This window comes from Saccopteryx bilineata, chromosome 5, assembly GCF_036850765.1.
Source record: "Saccopteryx bilineata isolate mSacBil1 chromosome 5, mSacBil1_pri_phased_curated, whole genome shotgun sequence".
Classification (NCBI taxonomy): Eukaryota; Metazoa; Chordata; class Mammalia; order Chiroptera; family Emballonuridae; genus Saccopteryx; species Saccopteryx bilineata.
In genome coordinates, this window is record NC_089494.1 from 140,147,390 (window position 1) to 140,168,145 (window position 20,756).

General features: G+C 46.7%; 1 protein-coding gene across 22 annotated transcripts in view; it reads right to left on the reverse strand.

Annotated features, from left to right (window-relative positions):
- KIAA1217 (KIAA1217 ortholog) overlaps positions 1–20,756 on the reverse strand; it is a 623,712-nt gene that overhangs the window by 23,520 nt on the left and 579,436 nt on the right. For all 22 annotated transcript variants that reach the window (XM_066233561.1, XM_066233566.1, XM_066233573.1 and 19 more), the window contains 3 exons: positions 8,587–8,762; positions 3,243–3,373; positions 2,553–2,700 (listed from right to left, as the gene is read on the reverse strand). In XM_066233561.1, coding sequence (XP_066089658.1) covers positions 2,553–2,700; positions 3,243–3,373; positions 8,587–8,762 — 455 coding nt within the window. The remainder of the gene's footprint in view (positions 1–2,552; positions 2,701–3,242; positions 3,374–8,586; positions 8,763–20,756) is intronic.

Below are 20,756 nucleotides of genomic sequence, written 5' to 3' on the forward strand. Positions count from 1 at the left end.
TCTCCCCGCCCCACTGCACATCCCGCAGTGAGCCCAAAGCCTCCCCAGCACCCCCCGCCCCACTGCACATCCTGCAGTGAGCCCAAAGCCTCCCCAGCACAGCCCTCCGCCCCGCTGCACGTCCCGCAGTGAGCCCAAAGCCTCCCCAGCACATTTCCCCGCCCCACTGCACATCCCGCAGTGAGCCCAAAGCCTCCCCAGCACCCCCCCGCCCCGCTGCACGTCCTGCAGTGAGCCCAAAGCCTCCCCAGCACAGCCCTCCGCCCCGCTGCACGTCCCGCAGTGAGCCCAAAGCCTCCCCAGCACGTCTCCCTGCCCCACTGCACATCCCGCAGTGAGCCCAAAGCCTCCCCAGCACCCCCCCGCCCCGCTGCACATCCCGCAGTGAGCCCAAAGCCTCCCCAGCACGTCTCCCCGCCCCACTGCACATCCCGCAGTGAGCCCAAAGCCTCCCCAGCACCCCCCCTGCCCCGCTGCACATCCCGCAGTGAGCCCAAAGCCTCCCCAGCACGTCTCCCCGCCCCACTGCACATCCCGCAGTGAGCCCAAAGCCTCCCCAGCACCCCCCGCCCCACTGCACATCCTGCAGTGAGCCCAAAGCCTCCCCAGCACAGCCCTCCGCCCCGCTGCACGTCCCGCAGTGAGCCCAAAGCCTCCCCAGCACGTTTCCCCGCCCCACTGCATATCCCGCAGTGAGCCCAAAGCCTCCCCAGCACCCCCCCGCCCCGCTGCACGTCCTGCAGTGAGCCCAAAGCCTCCCCAGCACAGCCCTCCGCCCCGCTGCACGTCCCGCAGTGAGCCCAAAGCCTCCCCAGCACGTCTCCCTGCCCCACTGCACATCCCGCAGTGAGCCCAAAGCCTCCCCAGCACCCCCCCGCCCCACTGCATGTCCCGCAGTGAGCCCAAAGCCTCCCCAGCACGTCTCCCCGCCCCACTGCACGTCCCGCAGTGAGCCCAAAGCCTCCCCAGCACCCCCCCGCCCCACTGCATATCCTGCAGTGAGCCCAAAGCCTCCCCAGCACGTCTCCCCACCCCACTGCACATCCCGCAGTGAGCCCAAAGCCCCCCCAGCACCTCTCCCCGCCCCGCTGCACATCCCGCAGTGAGCCCAAAGCCCCCCCAGCACGTCTCCCCGCCCCGCTGCACATCCCGCAGTGAGCCCAAAGCCTCCCCAGCAACCCCCCGCCCCACTGCACGTCCTGCAGTGAGCCCAAAGCCCCCCCAGCACCTCTCCCCGCCCCACTGCACATCCCGCAGTGAGCCCAAAGCCTCCCCAGCACGTCTCCCCGCCCCGCTGCACATCCCGCAGTGAGCCCAAAGCCTCCCCAGCAAGTCTCCCCGCCCCGCTGCACATCCCGCAGTGAGCCCAAAGCATCCCCAGCACCTCTCCCCGCCCCACTGCACATCCCACAGTGAGCCCAAAGCCCCCCCAGCACCCCCCCGCCCCGCTGCACGTCCCGCAGTGAGCCCAAAGCCCCCCCAGCACCCCCCCGCCCCGCTGCACGTCCCGCAGTGAGCCCAAAGCCCCCCCAGCACCCCCCGCCCCGCTGCACGTCCCGCAGTGAGCCCAAAGCCCCCCCAGCACCTCTCCCCGCCCCGCTGCACGTCCCGCAGTGAGCCCAAAGCCCCCCCAGCACCTCTCCCCGCCCCGCTGCACGTCCTGCAGTGAGCCCAAAGCCCCCCCAGCACGTCTCCCCGCCCCGCTGCACGTCCCGCAGTGAGCCCAAAGCCCCCCAATACCCCCCCGCTCCGCTGCACGTCCGGCAGTGAGCCCAAAGCCCCCCCAGCACGTCTCCCCACCCCGCTGCACGTCCCGCAGTGAGCCCAAAGCCCCCCCAGCACGTCTCCCCGCCCCACTGCACGTCCCGCAGTGAGACCAAAACCCCCCCAGCACGTCTCCCCGCCCCACTGCAGTCCCGCAGTGAGCCCAAAGCCCCCCCAGCACGTCTCCCCGCCCCGCTGCACATCCCGCAGTGAGCCCAAAGCCTCCCCAGCAAGTCTCCCCGCCCCGCTGCACATCCCGCAGTGAGCCCAAAGCATCCCCAGCACCTCTCCCCGCCCCACTGCACATCCCGCAGTGAGCCCAAAGCCCCCCCAGCACCCCCCCGCCCCGCTGCACGTCCCGCAGTGAGCCCAAAGCCCCCCCAGCACCTCTCCCCGCCCCGCTGCACGTCCCGCAGTGAGCCCAAAGCCCCCCCAGCACCTCTCCCCGCCCCGCTGCACGTCCCGCAGTGAGCCCAAAGCCCCCCCAGCACGTCTCCCCGCCCCGCTGCACGTCCCACAGTGAGCCCAAAGCCCCCCAATACCCCCCCGCTCTGCTGCACGTCCGGCAGTGAGCCCAAAGCCCCCCCAGCACGTCTCCCCGCCCCGCTGCACGTCCCGCAGTGAGCCCAAAGCCCCCCCAGCACGTCTCCCCGCCCCACTGCACGTCCCGCAGTGAGACCAAAACCCCCCCAGCACGTCTCCCCGCCCCACTGCAGTCCCGCAGTGAGCCCAAAGCCCCCCCAGCACGTCTCCCCGCCCCACTGCAGTCCCGCAGTGAGCCCGGTCACCTGCGCAGCACGGTCAGGGTGTCGGTCATGCTCCGCACTCTCTGCAGGAGGCTGTCCAACCTGTGCGGCTCCTCCTTCAGAAACCGCACGGCTTCCACCTCTATGCGCAGGATGGCTCGCATCTTGTTTTGTAAGGTAGGAAATTCTCCTGTGGCCAAGAGCAGCGGGTGAGTGGAAGGAGAAGTCAGAACAGGAAGCCCCCGACCCACACCCAACACTGGACTGGGTACAGCACACAGAGTACACCAGCCACAGTGCAGTCCACACATCTTCGGGTGGCAGGAGTGTGTCAGACAGAGATGGGTTCAAAGTGACCATGCGCAAGGGCAGGGCTCCTCCAGGCCTCATTTCCTGTCTGTATATTACAGATGAGGTCAGCTGCCCCTTAGGCTTGTCTTTAATGAGTGGTACAGATGCCTGGTACACTAAAAGGCTCAGGAGGAGAAGCTGTTATTACCACTTAGTCCTGAATCTCACAGTGCCCACTGCAGTATAAGCTGCAAAATAGAGGCGTTGCCTATTTTGTTCAGTGGTGGGTCCCAAGTGCTCAGAGTGGAGCATGACACGTGTGTGATGAATACTTGCACACAGGAGTAAATGAATGAATAGATGAAGCCCTCCTGGTCTGACAGGTTTTCAGTAACCCTAGGAAACACACCCCAGGCTTCTCCCTTCAAGAAGGAGGCTCACCTTTCAGGGAAGCTACAGCTTCTCCCACTTGTCGCAGGAGGAAAGCCCCGTCTTCCACATCCTTCAGGGTGACCACTCGGCCAGCTGATGCAGAGTCCTTCTTCAAGTCTTCCACGAGGACTTCTAGCTCACTGGGGGAGCGACAGACCACAGATGGGCATGAACACAGAGGTCCTCAAAAAGGACAGGTGCGGTAGCACAGGGTGTACCTGGCTTCCCACGGTGTGCTGGGGCCCAGCCCACCTCGCCTTTCAGCTAGATGGCGGGAGCACATTGTAGAACAGCGTAGTTTGCCTTAAAATATCCTGCTGAGGTGCCAGGCAGGCGTGAGCCCGTTTACCCAGCGCCTGTGTGTGGGGAGGTCCAGGGCAGCTGGCTGACATAGGACCCACTCTTCATTTTCAGTGGCACTGATGCAGGGATGTGTGCACTTCATGACAGGATGGGGGGTGGGGAAGGAGGGGGAGGAAGCAAGATGAGGAGCCCAGATCATGCTTCTCAACCTTGGTGCTTGACAGTCAGGCCCAGATGATTCTTTGCAGTGGGGCCCATTCTGTGCGTGGAGGGGTTTACAGCACCCCTGGTTCCTACACACTAGATGCTAGTAGCACTTTCCCTCACCCTGTGACAAACAGTAATGTCACCAGACACTATTAAATAGCCCCTGGGGGAGGGGAGCAGACTTGCCGCTTATTGACCTTCTGGTTTATACTGACTGTCCCATTAATAAGGACTGACATTCCAAGACACAAAGAAATGATCACAGATCTGATACACACACGCACGCACACACACACCTTAGGGTACTGCCAGCTCCAAAAGAATTTAGCTAAGATCTTTCACTTCAAAAAACAAACACAAACAGACAACATCCTGTCACTGGGGCACAGTAATAAGCCCATCCTAAACACATGTTTTTAATCATGTGTTTGCTTGTAAATCCAACAGAGAAACCCACCCCTCTTAACGAATGGGGAAAGAACTTTGAGAGGAAGAGCCACTAGGTGGCAGTAAGTGAACATCTCTTCCAATGCTGGAGCCCTGGGTCCATGGAAGCAGCAGGAAAAGGGAGTCAGTTTCTGCAGAATGATGGCCCACCAAGGCCCCTCCCACTAGGTGGGCAAGTGGATGAAGTTATGGATGGCATGAGAGCTGCAAGAGGATTCAGGTAGGATGTCGCTTCTGTTCAACAAGGACCGCAGGGCAAACAACAAGTTCCTCCAACTCTGAGAAGGAGGGTGAAGTTTTTGCTATTGTCTCTCATTCTGCTATAGAAAATGAACTGAAATTGCCTATGGTCCCTTCAGAAGAAATAATGCAACTTCAGGACTGAACTGGAAAGCCACCTTCTCACTGCCCACCTTTACAGACTATGCGAAGGCATCCCCGCTGGGAAGTTCCCACAGTCCCCGCGTCCCTGAGGCACAATGTGGCCTTCCCTTCCAAGAGTTCTAACCACGGTGCAGAAGATCTCTTCCATTTCCTGTCTACACAGAATTATCCTACTGTGTAGACTGGACACACCGTCCAGTCCTTCTAAGTTTTAATGAAAGAGCTAAGACCCAAATGTTATCACAGTCCCATTAACAGTCTTCCAGTGGCCAGGTTGCAATTAATACTCTAAGGAGCTGTCATTTAATCCAAAGTCAGTCAGCCTAAAATTCTATTTTAATCTCTTCTACACAATGTGACTCCTGGACTTCATAACCTTGCACAGAGTAGACCCTTTAATGCCACAGTTTCCTGTGTTGATCATGGAACATACACAAATGTGTACAATATTCTCGTATACAACAGTATCATTTCTCTTAATACACTTCTCTTCTAGATAAAGCATTCAGATAATGTGTTCATTCAAAATGTAAAAAGAGGCAATGAAGTTAAAATTAATGCTGTAGGCTGACCAGGTGGGGGCGCAGTGGATAGAGTGTCAGACTAGGATGCAGAGGACCCAGGTTCGAGACCCCGAGGTCGCCAGCTTGAGCGCGGGCTCATCTGGTTCAAGCAAAGCTCACCAGCTTGGACCCAAGGTCGCTGGCTTGAGGAAGGGGTCACTTGGTCTGCTGAAGGCCCATGGTCAAGGCACATATGAGAAAGCAATCAATGAACAACTAAGGTGTCGCAATGCGCAACGAAAAACTAATGATTGATGCTTCTCATCTCTCTCTGTTCCTGTCTGTCTGTCCCACTCTATCCCTCTCTCTGATTCTCTCTCTGCCTCTGTAAATAAAATAAAAAATTAATGCTGGAAATAATTTTTTAATGTTATAGTAGTGAATGTGACTTCTGAGATGTAAACTTTGCTCAAAGAATGTCAGATGTTCATAGACGCTATGGTTTATAGGTAAATCCTTTTGCTTTGTTCAGGTTGCCGTCCATTCTACCTTGGCTAAAAAGAGGCATTAATTTATTGGAATATATTTCACTTGACTGTTATTAGAAGTCCAATTATTATTTCCATATAGACACCCACCAAAGAAAAACTGTCTTGATCCAATTTCTCTCCATAGTTCTAGACCCAAGTTTTATTTTCTGCAATCTGAATGGCTCACCAGCAACTTACCCTAACATGATTCCTAAGGGAACGTACGCACGCGCGCGCGTGTGTGTGTGTATGTGTGTGTGTGTGTGTGGGGGGAGAGCAGGGGAGGAAGAGGGGCAGGGACAGAAGAAGAATGGGAGGGACAGGGAAAGGGGGAAGGGGAGATATAATTGTTTTCTTAACATTCCAGAGTTGAAATTTCCAGCTGTCTTTTGTAACTTGCTCTTTCTCACCACTCTGATCCATCCAATCAGTCTCTTTTGTATTTCATGTATTTTCTACTTCAGTTTCTATTGCTTGATTCAGGTCTTACTGACTTTTGTTCTGGGCTGTTAAAGTCAGATTTCTTGGATGTCAATCTCTTTCTGTCAATCTCTTTCTCCCTCAATGAGTCCTGCTCCTGACAGCCAGAGGGATCTATATAAAATACAGCTGAAATATCTGAATCTGTTACTTCCTTGATCAAAAAGCCTTCAAAGACCCCCTCATCAGGCCAGTAACTATCAAATATGAAGATGCTTCAAAGTTTCCCCTAAATCTTCGTAAAATACACGTTCCTAAGCTCCATCCAGAGAAATTCTGAATCTGGGAATGGACCCAGGAACTTGCATGAAAAGCCATAAATGCAGTTACGTGATCTTGCGATCTCAGAAGACACAGAACAGACAGACATCAAGCAGGCAGGCAGGGTGAGTGTGGTCTAAGACATGGGCGAGCACCAGGCAAACAGGAACAGCACAACCCAAGTAGAAGATAAGATTAGTATGTTGCACCCATTCTCCCCCAAACTGAACTCCTACAATTTTCCAAGAATGTTCTGCACCTTCCTGGTCCCAAGACTTGTTGGTTCACAAGGTTCCTCTACCTGGGAGGTCCCCTGTCTAGCCTCCACCAAGGAAATCCCATTGAACTCAAACCATTTCAGTTCAGTTCAACAAACCTTTGTGGGGCCCTCCTATGCACGTGGTCCTGCGCTTGGCCTGGGGTCAGTGAAGAGTAACTTACTTTGGCTTAAGTCTCCCTGATTGCTGGGGATGAAGGTAGTCTCTCGTCTGTGTAGGTTAACCTGGCACCTGTAAATGACCCGTCTGTGCTATATCCATACGCCTGCGTTCTGCTTTGCCAGACTAAATTCCTCCAATGCCCTGTGCACAACTTAAACGTGCGTAGCCGCCCCACAAAGCCACCAGTCAGCCCCCAAAGACGTGTTTGCTCCACCCCCACCTCAGGCCATTCCCACACTGGCCTGCTGGTCTCAGGAGTGCTGAGATCAGAGGTGCCTTTTTTGGTCAAGAAGCAAGAGTTAGTCTTAGTGAACCAATAAATACAAATATTAAAGGGAGGAAATTTACCTTTTTTTTTGTCTTTTTCTTTCTTTTTTAAAAGAAAGAGATTGGAAGGGAGAATGATGAGAAGTACCAACTCATAGTTGCAGCACTTTAGCTATTCATTGTTTCTCATACATGCTTTGACCGAGGGGGGGGGCTGCAGCCCAGCCAGTGACCCCTTGCTCAAGCCAGTGACCATGAGGTCACCCATGGGGTCATGTCTATGATCCCATGCTCAAGCCAGCGACCCCACACTCAAGCTGGTGAGCCTGCGCTCAAGCTGGCGACCTCAGAGTTTCAAACCTGGCTCCTCAGCATCCTAGATCGACCCTCTATCCACACTATGCCACCACTGGTCAGGCTACTTTTTCATCATTTAATTGGAAAAATGTATAAAATATTATTAAAAGGCTATCTATTTTAAAAGGAGTTTTCAGAAGGAATCCTGAGACCTAGTTCTGAACAAATGGGCAAAATGTTTTAGACAAATAATAGCCTTAATGCCTCATGGTGAGTGATTAACTATGAATGCATGTACTAAATAAAATGTTTTGAGATGTGGTCAAATTTAATTTTTTTTGGAAAGTAGTAACTGAAATTGACTCTTTGCTCTAGACCGCCGAGAGGGACATTTTAATTTTAATCAGCCCCTTGGCTCGGCATCGGAGGGGAGAGAAACTCGGGTGGATGTCAGACGGGAGATAGCACAGGGCTGTCCAGGTGGGAGGCTTCAGGTGATTCTGGCCACGGGAAGACTCTGGACATTGCTCCCTTATGATCCCGATTTGGAAGGTTTCAGTTTTCCAAAAAATAAGAGAATTACCAACACTAGGAACAACTGCAACAACTGCTATTCATTACATGACAGGGAAATAGTTCTGAGAGAAATCTCCATTGCATGAGAAAACATACATGAACATAAAAGATGTGCTTGCCCTAGTGACTGGGGAGTAATAAACACTGCTCGTTCCCACACAGGGACTCGATAGATGCTCTCAATAAGACCCTCACAGAAGAAGACTGGGAATGCTCACGGAAGAGTCTCTCATTGTGAATCAGACAAACTCTATATTTAAATTCTTCTTTTGTGATTTTAACTACAGTTGAATAATAGGAAGATAATTTTAGTGCTGTGTTATTTTGGGTATTAGTTTTAATTTATTGAGATTAAATGCCAACTTCCCATTTATCACTGGTTTTTGCCAGTGTTACCAAGCCCTACGAAAGAGTATGATGCTCCAACTTTTAAAGAGACCAGCTCAGGTATCTGAGGATGACTGAATTTCTCAGGCATGGATGAAGGATGCTAAGTCTCCATGGATACCTAGAACCAGCAGCTGCTAATCTGCACATAGTAGGTGTTCAATAAAGGAGAAGGAAAGAACACCATCTGGGAAGGGCCTCCATTTGGGCAAAGACAGGTTTCCTTTTTTGGTTTAACGCAGCTAAACATGCAACAGTGGCGAGCACTCACCACAACTTCTTTACGATCTTCTCCTCATCACGCAGGTACCTCTGCCTCTCCTGCTCCACCAGGACGCGCTGTCGCTGCACAGGGTCCTCCAGTCTCTTCATCATTTCCATCACTTTGCCGCTTATTTCCAGCTCAGCCTTCTTCATCATCGCCCTCAACAGCTCCTGGTTCTGCAGCTGTCAAACAAAAGCAATCAGTTTCAACCGGTGCTGCCTGACTGGCATCGTGGTGGGAGCCCGGCAGTGTTCAGGGGCGGGTTAGGATAAATAGCCTGCAGCTGAAACTTTCTTTACTTCAGTGGAAAGGGGAAGGACCAAAGACTCTACATATGTTGCTCCTTCAGCCAACATCTGAATCTTAGCAGCCAACCGAAGCAGACTTTCATGTCTGAGTCTGCAAAAAAAGAGAGGAGCCTTTCTTTACTCTGGTCAATGAGTCAAGGAAAACGAACATAACCTCTCACTGACAGGTTTTAATAGGGAGCAGCCGAGAACACCAGGTTTGGAGCCAAGCAGATTTGGAATCAAACCCCTTTTCCCTCTCCCTGGCTACTGTCAGATTCTGGGAATGTTACTTAAACTGTCTTGGTCTCCATTTCCTTATCTTTAAGGGTGGGGATTCACTTTCCTTGGCAGGGTTAGTCTAAGAATTAAATGAGATACTGCTTAGTAGAGAGCAGGTACTCAATGAACATTGATTAGGCTATGGACTATTTTAGGATAAATGTTATAAGAGAACCAGGTGCCTCTTGTTCATATGGGTCCATGTACCAAATACCCGGTGATCACACACCGTTAAAACATGGTGTTTATGTGGATGGTGGCAATGATTCCAGATGAACCCATGGCTCTTGGCAATTGCCTCGTTTCCCTGGATTACACGAAGGCTGCCTGCATGTATAGTTCTCCATCTACTTTCTAGACACTTGTCTCTCACCCCAGAGCACAGGATGAGCAAGTTTGCGAGGCTTCATAAGAACCTAGTTAAACACTTGAGTCCTATTTCCAAGAAGGTGTTAAGTGTTTCCCGGTGTAGGAATTTTTCTGATGTCAAGTGAATTCATTTACTCAGCCTCAAAAACAGTAATTACATTCTATCTAAAGTTCCCCTGAAATATCAATTAGCTGTTATTGTTTCCTCTGCTTTCTGGTCTCCTGGACTGTTCCTACAACTATTATATATATCACCTCACAGGAGTGTTGATGTCTTTGTCAACTGTCCATTATCTGCAAATTAAGGGAAATGTTGTCTGACCATGTCACCACCTGCTTGGAACTTCAACCTGGCTTGCATTTTCTCTAAACAAATACAAAGTGTTTGTATGCAAGTGCCCGCAGAGCTGCCATCGTTTCCAGCATCAGTGCAGCAGGGTGCCCGACTGGCTGCCCAGAGAGACTGGTTCGGTTCAGTTTCTAGTTTGCCCCTTAGTAGCAGTGTGATGTGGCCAAGTAGTTCATCTCTCTGTCCATCCATATAAAGGAACAGTAAGAGCTCATATCTCATAGGCCCGTAATGTAGACTCAGTGAGGCAATCCAGCGCTTACAATAGCGCCTGGCACAGCCCGGGCTCTCTGTATGCACCAGTATTGTTGTCAGGGAGCATAAACCTGGGGCAGGGCTGGCGGGTTTTTCTGGGAGGGAACCAGGTGAAGTGTGCCACTTGTGGGCTACCTCCTCTCTGTGACTCATGATCATGCTCTCATACTGCTTTGGCTATTGTCTTTTTACTGTGGCCTTAACAGTCTACTGGTGTGTTGTGGAAAGTTGCCAGGTTTGGAGACAATGCACAGAGGGCAACTTCCTCCTATGCTCTCTGTGGCCACAGCACTGCTCACAGGCGCGGGGCGCAAGGTCCTTCCCGCATGCCAGCCTCCTCACACTGCATGCAGCTGGCGTGCTCTCTGCTCCAGCCACACGAACATCCCTGCAGCTCTTCGGACAGATGGAGCTCCTTTCTGCCGTGGGGACTCTGCTGTGTGGTTCCCTCCACTTAAGTAATTTCTGCTTTCAGTCTCCAGGACGCAGTGCCAGACACATAGCAGGCAGTCCATAGATAATAGCTGAATGCATGGATTGAGTTAAGCAGCAACGTTGGTAATAACAGACAACAGAGATCTAAAAACTCTCTCCTAGGTGATGGAAATGTAGGGTGACCCAATGATGGGCTCAGAGATGGCACCCCTCATTCTGACTGCGGTAGTTGTTTAATACACACAGCAATACTACCTAATGGTACGCTCGAATTCAATGCCATGTGTCTATTGCCACAGGGCTATTTACTTTGTGTCTGGGAAATAAATGGTAATGGGTATGTAAGGGGACAAATAAGTAGACAACTAATTGTGTCTAAAAGTTACTAACTCTTGGGTCCACCCCAAGAGATTGTGACAGAACTGGTCTGAGGTGCAGCCTCGACGATGAGAATTTTTGCAAGTCCTCAGGTGTGGGGTGGCCACCAAGAGTCAGAATCATGGTCGGAGAAAAGGGCCTTGATGGAGATGATGCCCTGTGCCGTGAGCTCTGTGGTGCAGCCCGTGGTGCCCCTGCATAAGTCCCCGGGCAAGCTCCTGTGAAGTCATGGTCCGGTCAGCAGTGGGTAGTAGCAGTGGCTATTAGGTTGGAAATTATTGAAAGACTGTTTAAAATTCTTAAAGCTGAAATTGGAAAGATGGGAAAGGTGAAGCCCAGAAAGGTTAAATGACGTATTCAGTCACTTGGGCATCTGTAGGGAAGAGCCAGGATGAGGACCGAGTTCTTTAAATTCAACCAGTAACCTTTCAACCGCCCACTGCCAGGTCGGGAGCGCCAGGCAGCCCGGCAGGGCAAGTCTGCCTTCTTCCCAGCACACGCGCTTGCTGGCACACAGTAGGTACCCAACACATATCTGCTGTATGAATGACTCAAAATTATGTTTCTGAAAAGCCCTACAGACACATCAGAAGACAAATGTACATTGACATTATTCAACTGGTAGCACAGTCAGATCATATTCGAATGATTTCACTCAAAGAGGAGGGGAAGGACAGACATCCTGGAGTCCCAGGGGGCAAGATCCTCCTGCCCAGAAAGAGGCGCTTACAAGCAGCCAGCTAGAAGGACTAAACGCTGGCTGGCACAAGGGCAGCAATGAGTTAATCGTGAAGGAACAGCCCTCCCCGCCTGGGTTTCTTGCCCTGGTCTCCAGGACCTCATCCCCGAAGTGTGTGGAATGATGCTGACAGCAGCAGCTGATCTAGCACCTCCCTCTGAAAGCGTCAGATCAATTGGTCATCAGCACTTCAAGTCATTATGTGTATTTTGGCTTAGCATTGATATCTGCATTTTAATTAACTTAAAAAAACCTTAATTAAGATATAGTTTACAAACAGAACATTCAGATGCTCTTCAACTTACCAATGGAGCTAGGAACCCAAAAAACCATCCTAACTGAAAATACCATCAGTTCAAAATGCATTTAATATCCCTAGCCTCCTGAGCACATTGCTTAGCCTACCTTACAGGTGCTTAAAACATTCCCTCCCTTAGCCCTTAGCTGGGCCAGGTCAAGCAATGAGGATCATGCTGTGCAGTGTCAGTGGTTTACCCTCCTGATCACGCGACTGACGGGAAGCTGCCCAACCTCAGGAGAAAGGAGATCTCATTTTGTTAGCCCAGAAAAGACCAAACTTCAAAATCTGAAGTTCAGTTTCTGTTGAATGTGTATCACTTGCACATCATGGTAATATTTAAAAAAAAAAAAAAAGCGGAACCATCCTAAGTGGTGGACCATCTGTATAGCCATTTAAGTGCACACGTCAATGAGTTTGGACAAATGTATACAATGAAGAAACTACCACTAAAAAGAGAAATAACATTTTCTATCACCCTAGAAGATTCCTTCATGCTATCAATCTTCCAACCCCCAGCACAAGGAAACCACCAATCTGCTTTCTATTCCTATGGATTTAATTCCTCCTATTCTAGAATGTCATAAAAATAGAATTATAAAACAGGTAATCTTTTTTTCTAAATTTTATTTATTGATTTTTAGAGACAGAGAAAGGGAGAGAGAAACAGCAATTTGTTGTTCCACTTATTTATATATTCATTGATTGATTCTTATATGAGCCCTAACTGGGGATTGAACCCTCAACCTTGGCATATTGAGATGATGCTTTAGCCAACTGAGCTACTAGTGAGGGCCTACACTAGGTAATCTTTTGTGTCTGGCTTCTTTTTTTTTTTAGTATATTGTTTTTGCGATCCAGTCATGTTGTTTTAGATTCTTTTTAATGTGGAGTGGTATTTCATTGTATGGATCAATCCATTGTATGATTTTTATATATTGTAGGTACTAAAACTTTTATATTTTTACTTACTGACTTGATTCTGGTAATTTTACTAAAGTTTGCTCATTTTTGGTAGCATTTAAAAAATAGATTCTAACCTCACCCCTGTTAGATTAGCTATTATCAACAAGACGGGTAATAGCAAATGTTGGAGAGGCTGCGGAGAAAAGGGAACTCTCATCCACTGTTGGTGGGACTGTAAAGTAGTACAACCATTATGGAGGAAAGTATGGTGGTTCCTCAAAAAACTGAAAATAGAACTACCTTATGACCCAGCAATCCCTCTACTGGGTATATACCCCAAAAACTCAGAAACATTGATACGTAAAGACACATGTAGCCCCATGTTCATTGCAGCATTGTTCACAGTGGCCAAGACATGGAAACAACCAAAAAGCCCTTCAATAGAAGACTGGATAAAGAAGATGTGGCACATATACACTATGGAATACTACTCAGCCATAAGAAATGATGACATCAGATCATTTACAGCAAAATGGTGGGATCTTGATAACATTATACGGAGTGAAATAAGTAAATCAGAAAAAAACAAGAACTACATGATTCCATACATTGGTGGAACATAAAAATGAGACTAAGAGACATGGACAAGAGTGTGGTGGTTACCAGGGGTGGGGGGAGGGAGGACATAGGAGGGAGGGAGGGAGAGAGTTAGGGGGAGGGGGAGGGGCACAGAGAACTAGATAGAGGGTGACGGAGGACAATCTGACTCTGGGCGAGGGGTATGCAACATAATTTAATGACAAGATAACCTAGACATGTTTTCTTTGAATATATGTACCCTGATTTATTAATGTCATCCCATTAACATTAATAAAACTTTATTTAAAAAAATAAATAAAATAAAAAATAGATTCTATTTGATCTGATATGCATACCATCAGGTAATTTGTGAGTAAAGCCAATGACACTTATGTTCCTATCTGTATGCCTTTTCTTTCTTTTTCTAGTCTTACTGTCTGTGCTAGGGTCTTCAGTACAGTGTTCGACAAAAGTGACAGCAGCCTTCCTTGGCCTTGTTCTACATTTTATGGGAAAGTGCTTAGTGTTTTACCATTAACTATAGGTTCTATAGTTTCTTCAGCCATCCTTTGTCAGATTAAGGAAGTTTCCTTCTCTTCCTTAAGTGCTGAGTGTTTTTATCAGTGGTATTGAATTTTGTACTCTTTTGGTGGATTTATTGAAATATGATTTTTTTTCTTCTTTATCCTGTTAATAAGGTCAAATACATTGATTCATTTTTTTTCATGTTAAAACAATCTTGCGCGCCTGGGATAAAACCAAGGATACTGTATTATCTCTTTAATATATTGCTGCATTCAACTACTACCATTTTGTTAAGGATCTGTTAAATATATTTTCTTGAAAGATATCAGTCTGTGGATATTTTTTTCTTAAAAAAGACTTGAATAGTTTTGTTCTTAGGGTAATGCTAGCTTCATAAAATGAACTGGGTAGTGTCTTCTATTTTCTGTTTTTTTCCTCTTGATACTTTAAAGATGTCAGTTTGTTTCCTTCTGATTTAACTTTTGTCTCTGATGAAAAGTCAGTGTTAATTCTTATTTATGTAATGTGTCCCTTTTCCCCCCTCTGGCTGATTTTAAGATATTTCTATTAAATTTCTTTGATTAATTTTATTGATTGCTTTTAGAGAGACAGAGGGAGAGAGAAAGAAAAACACTGACTTGTTGCTCTGCCCATTTATGCATTCCTTGGTTGATTCTTGCATATGCCCTGAATGTGGATTAAACCTGCAACCTTGTTGCATTGGGATGATGCTTCAATCAACTGAACTACCTGGCCAGGGCTAAGATTTTTCTATTTATTCCTGGTTTTTTTTTTCTGTTTGTTTGTTTAGCAATTTGATTACAATGTGCTTTAGTGTGGTTTCATTTGTGCTTGTTATTCTAGAATTTATTGAGCTTTTCTTGGTCTGTGTATTTACAGCATATATCAGATTTGGAAAAATTTCAGCTACTATTTCCTCTAGTATATATTTTTCTCTTTCCCCTTGACCACACTTAATGTTGCTCCACAAATCACTAAGTTTTGGTTCCTTTTCATCACTTTTTTCTCTATATACTTCAGTTTGGACATTTCTATTGTGCTTTAATGTTGACTGATAGTTTGTCTCAGCAGTGATTAATCTTCTATTAAGTCTATTCAGATGCTGTGTTTTTCAGTTCTTGAAAGTTACACTTACATTATTTTTTACATCATCCATTTTTTACCCATTGTGTCCATGTCTTCCTTTAAATGCTTGAGAATAAATATAACTGCAGTTTCAAAACCCTTGTTGTTGATCTCATTATTGTTGTCACTCCTGGTAGAGAGCCACTGATGGATTTTTCTTAAGGTTACGGGTCACATTCCACAAATCATTACATGTTTCATACTTTTGATAGGATGCTGCACATACAGTTCTAGATTCTGTTGTTTTCCTTTTTACGGCTGTTGTTCCCGGGACAAGGATCATTTCTGTTCGTTAAAGGCTTGTTTTTGTTTTTTGTTTTTGTTTGTTTTGTTTTCTGTTGCCTTTTTTTTTACTTTATTTTTTTCAATTTTTTATTTTTATTGAATCCTGAGAGAGGAAAGTGGTAAGGTTGAGACAGAAACATCGATCTGTTTCTGTATGTGCCCCAGCTAAGGACTGAACCAGCCACCTGTGCATTGAAAGACAATGCTCCAGCCAAGCGAGCCATCCAACCAGGACTAGAGGCTTGTTTTTAATCTTTATTAGGGGGCATCTAGGATATTTTTTACTCTAGGGCCCAGATTGAAGCATGGAAGAAAAATCTCTGGTTTCTACTGAATGTCCCAGGTGACCAATCAAGACTCTACTCTTGCTCATCAAATCACAAGCATCTCTTGGCCTTTTGTGAGCTCTGGGAACTTTTTCTCTTACAATCTGCCATTTTGTTTTTGCCTGGCTTTCACGCTACATACACTTGGCTTATTCAATAACAGACCCACAGATTTATACAGTTCCTTCTCCATAGAGCTCCCCCTTGTTTGGGACTCTACTCCACAAATTCTCACTGCTTCAGTCCTCTAATCTCTGAACTTTAATAGTATCTCTTCAACTGAGAGTGTCAAGCGTTAACAGCTGCATCATGGTCTGAAAAGTGCCCCCATGCAGAAAACTGAGTCAATTGTAGGCCCAGAGCCTTTGTTTCGGTTCTCCTAAAGGCCATAATCCTGTGTTACTTGTTATCCAAAATTTAAAAACCATTGTTTCATTCATTTATTTATTTTCAGTCTTCTAGTTGTCAACAGTGGGAAATCAAGTATAATTGCAGTACCCTCTCACTGCTGCAAACATACACTTATTGTCAATGCTGTGTCTTGACATTTTTATAAAAATATTTTAACAGAAATAATGTAGTTGGGCATTAAAAATTTAATTGGGCCAAATAAACTATCCATATCAACTCTATTAAGAAAGTAGGAAACTGCCTAAGGCTAATTCTGCCCACCTCAAAATAGACATATGCCTCATCTACCCAACCTTGATTTCTTAGGTAAAACCTAAGACTATTGGTATTCCCAACCATACAGTTAAGTGTGACTGCACTGATTTTGCTGCCTATCAGTGGCACTGAACTGTGGTTCTACTATAAACCAGGAAGTTTTATGATGATAGCCAGACCCCATAATGACTTCTGACCACGGGGAAAGTTTCCCCAGGCTCTCAGGACAAGGTAAAGGATATCTGTTTACAGCTACATGTTATCGGGGAGAAGTCTTCCCGTCTTAGCAGGCCTCTATATGAAGGTTTGACTAGGACTTGGTACATTGTACAACAGTCCAACTGTCAAATCCCAAACCAGTTCCATTTATTAGGTCTGCTCAGCATGGGCCAACCTATAGTGTGTTTTTCTCAGGGACACACATTTCCATGAGCATTATTTTGGATGTCAGAAGATAAATAATACTCTGGCACATTTCTGTGAGGCAATCTTATAAAAAGACACTTTAAGATAACTGTTCGGAATTATATCATTTCAAATACAAGGGTTCTGTGTATAGCTATGTTTCTTTCTTGTGTTGATGTTTTACCTCCTCCCTTGCTTAGGAAAACAGAGTAAATTCTCAGTAGCTTTAAAAATATAACACTAAGCCCTGGCCACATAGTTCGGTTCATTAGAGCATCATCCTGATACGCAAAGGTGGCCGGTTTGATCCCTGGTAGCGGCACATACAGAAACAGATCAATGTTCCTGTCTCTTTAAAATCAATAAATAAAAAAATAAAAAATAAAAAACCCACTGAGTTCAGAATAACCCCGTCTTTTATTTATCAGGAAGCAAAATAAGGAAATAGAAACCAAAAAAAATATTGTGGAAATTAGAGAAGGAAGAACGTCTCCACTTTTTCTTCAGCCAAGTCTCATCTGGCCCCGCCAAACGTGTACTGTCTCTTCCAGAGAGGGGCTATCTCTCCCCTCAGCAACCGAGAGGGGCAGAACTGTGGTTATTTCTGTGGCTCTAGGATTAATTTGGTAAAACCCAAGTACTGTGGCATTTTGGGAAAAAGATGTAGTCAACACCCACCCCCAATCATACTAGAAAAGGTAATGGTTAAAGATAGTCATCTTTTGAAGGGAGCATTTGTTAGTACAAGACCTTTACCTGTCCCCTTTACCAGTATTGCCAGCTAATGGCAGACCCAACTGTTCCCTGAGAATGGCACCATAACAATAGAAAGTTCCATTTAGGTCCCATAATACTTATAGCTAAGTAGAGAACACATATTATTAGCCACTGGGAGTAAGAGGCATTGTGTAAAGCCAGAGCTTTAAAATCAATGGGGGGAGGGGTTTACACTTATAGGGTGGCAGATACGCCACTTGTTTCCACTTCACCCTGTCATAGCTGCCTGAGATTGCAACATTTCCAAGAGGTATCTCAGTGAACTGAGCATTCATTCCTAAGAGCAGTTCTCACCCTGGAACATTCTAGAATCAACAGTACCTGGTACAGTCTAGAATCTCACCCTAGCATATTCTAGAATTACCAGTATGTGGCCCGTGACCCATACCAATGAAGTCAGGCTCTGGTAGTGGTGCTTGGGTATTAATATTTTTATCAAAGACCTCAGGTGATTCTAATGGGTGGTCAAGATGAAGGACCATCCTCTCGTACTGATAGTTTGTGTGATTCTGGATGGTAGGGGATGATATAAGCAGACTTTTATTGGCTTTCTGGACCTTCTGTTTAGTCTCCTTTTGCCTCCTATGGCATTATTTTCACCCTATTTAAATATACCCACCCCCACCTGACCTGTGGTGGCGCAGTGGATAAAGCGTCGACCTAGAATGCTGAGGTCGCCGGTTCAAAACCCTGGGCTTGCCTGGTCAAGGCACATATGGGAGTTGATGCTTCCTGCTCCTCCCCCTGTTCTCTCTCTCTCTCTAATAAAAATGAATAAATAAAATCTAAAAAAAAAGTAAATAAATATACCCACCCCATCGTATCTGCATCAAATTTCTTTGAATAACCTGAGAATAACCTGCCAGTTTTGAAAATGAAATGCTCAAATAGGATATGCGTCACAGTCTAGGATTTTCCAGTGATTTAATTATCTAATTACTGGAGCTGGCTGCCAAGCACAAAAGATCTTATTCAGTTTCACTATTTTATAATACAGTTCAAAGAACATTTGCATTTCTAATTCAATTTTTTGTTCTTTTGAGACACTTCTACAGAGTTTTGTATATCCCTAATGATAGCTCCATTATTGGACTTATAATCACTTTGGGGTTGTACTTCATTTTTGGAGTTTATAACACATACGTAGAAGGCAACTGGTGCTGAGATGGTTTAATTACTCTCAGTTCTTTCTGTCTTAAATAGACTACCCTGAGTGTAGAGACAGAATGTAATGGGAAGGAGAGCTGACAGACCCAGGGACACAAAGACTGAGGCAGAAGCAACAGCAGTCAGGGCAGGAGACAAACTGCTCATTTCTCCCCTTGTGTCTGCTCTGTAGAATTGTAAATACTTCTAAGCTCAAGAGCATGTCTGCTCATTGTTCTTCACACCTCCGAAGCCAGGAAAGCTGAGCAGTTAGTTCTGGACAATAAAGGAACTCGTGTGGTTAAGACAGCACCCCCAGATCTTGACTGGAGAGCTGCTTTGTTTGAGAAACTCTGATTCTGCAACAGAGCCTCCAGAGTTCCAGGGTTGCAAGGAGTGGCAAACTGCAGGAGACCCCGCCCAGCCAGACAGAGGACCAATCAGTGCCAGCCACTGACAGGATGATGTCACAGCCACAAACATCACAACCTTGGTATCTAATCCGTCACACTTCAGCAATGTTTATGCTATAGCTATTCCACCTCTGCCCTCAAAACCAACAAATGATCACTTTTGAAAGTGGTAGGCACTACCATACACACCTTTAGGAATTTTTTTTCTTGCATCTACGGAGAAGCGACAATTTACAAATGGCCAACAGGTGGCACTACAAGGAAGGAACATATGAGAAGGGGCTTGCCCTTGGTAAACCCCAGGTAATAAATAACCTGGGAGGTGACAGAGCCTTTCTGTCCTTCCTATACATGTGTTGTTTGGCTTACAGAATACTAAGTAATTGGTTTTTAATGATATTCCAACATTTAAAAAAATGAATACATATTTCATATTAAACCTGTATTTCCTGATTCTCTTGAAACATCTAGGAACACTGACTCATTCTTTCAGGTTAAGAGCTGGCTGGAGTTAAGTGGCCACTGGCCTTTAGAGGCGCTACCCTGCCATTGTCCCTCCTCCACTCCCTTCTTAAGTTGCTGCCTGGGGCACTGGACTTTGTCACCTGGCACACACACATCCACAGCTAATGCAAAGGACGGGGAACTTCACAGATGACACGATTCAGGAAAGCATTTACATGACTTTGCATGGATCCAAGGTGTCTGGGACGTTGCCTGTGAGCCCGAGTAACCCTGGAGAACTGAGCACTGAGCCACAGTGTCCGTCATCAGATGACCTTGCAGTTCGCAGCAGGGCCTCTCAAGCCAGCTGCCTTCCCATACTTCTCCGGGAAGCAGAGGATAAGGAAATCATCTTTTTGGCTTAATGAGGTGGTGAAAAGCATAGGGCTCATGCATCTGTGAGCTGAAGGGAAAGACCTTTCCTTATTAAACCTTTCTGGCTGAGGACACTACACTTCACTAGCTACTGTGGGCGCCACACCTGTGTGGCTGTTCTGGGTGGGTTTATCTTGTACTAATGTTTGAACTATGAACTTCTCAAAGTTAAGGAGGCTGACTGGCTATAGTCTGAGCCAGCTCTCCATTCTCAGTGAGCAACCACCTACCAAAGACAAGAGGTGTGAGCTTGCTACACAAAGCAGACACGTGACCTATGGAGAGGCACAGTCCTAGCTCTTCATTCCCACAGCCGGGATATACATTATTCTGCTTCATCAGACTTAAAGGGATTGCTGGCTATGATTCATGATGTGAAGGGTCAATTTCCTTCCCTTTTGTTTCCCCTATAGTGCATGTATTCCTTAACAAGGGATAAACGTTAAAGAAAATATTATAGAACATATTATCCAGATAAAATGCAGATGTTTTTATCAACAAAATCATCCACAGTGGTTACTTTTCCTTATGACTTAATCTTCTAGTTTAAACTCATATTTCTAAATTCATTGTAGTTCCTTGCAAAAAAGAAAAAAAAACTTAGCTGACTGTCCTACAGGAAGTCTAACTCGCTGTTAGAACGCTCCATGGGGCTCTTTTGCTTTCAGATCCCCTCGCAGAAAAGATGTGTAGTGGAATTGTCATGTGTAGAAGTGTGCATAACTTAAAGA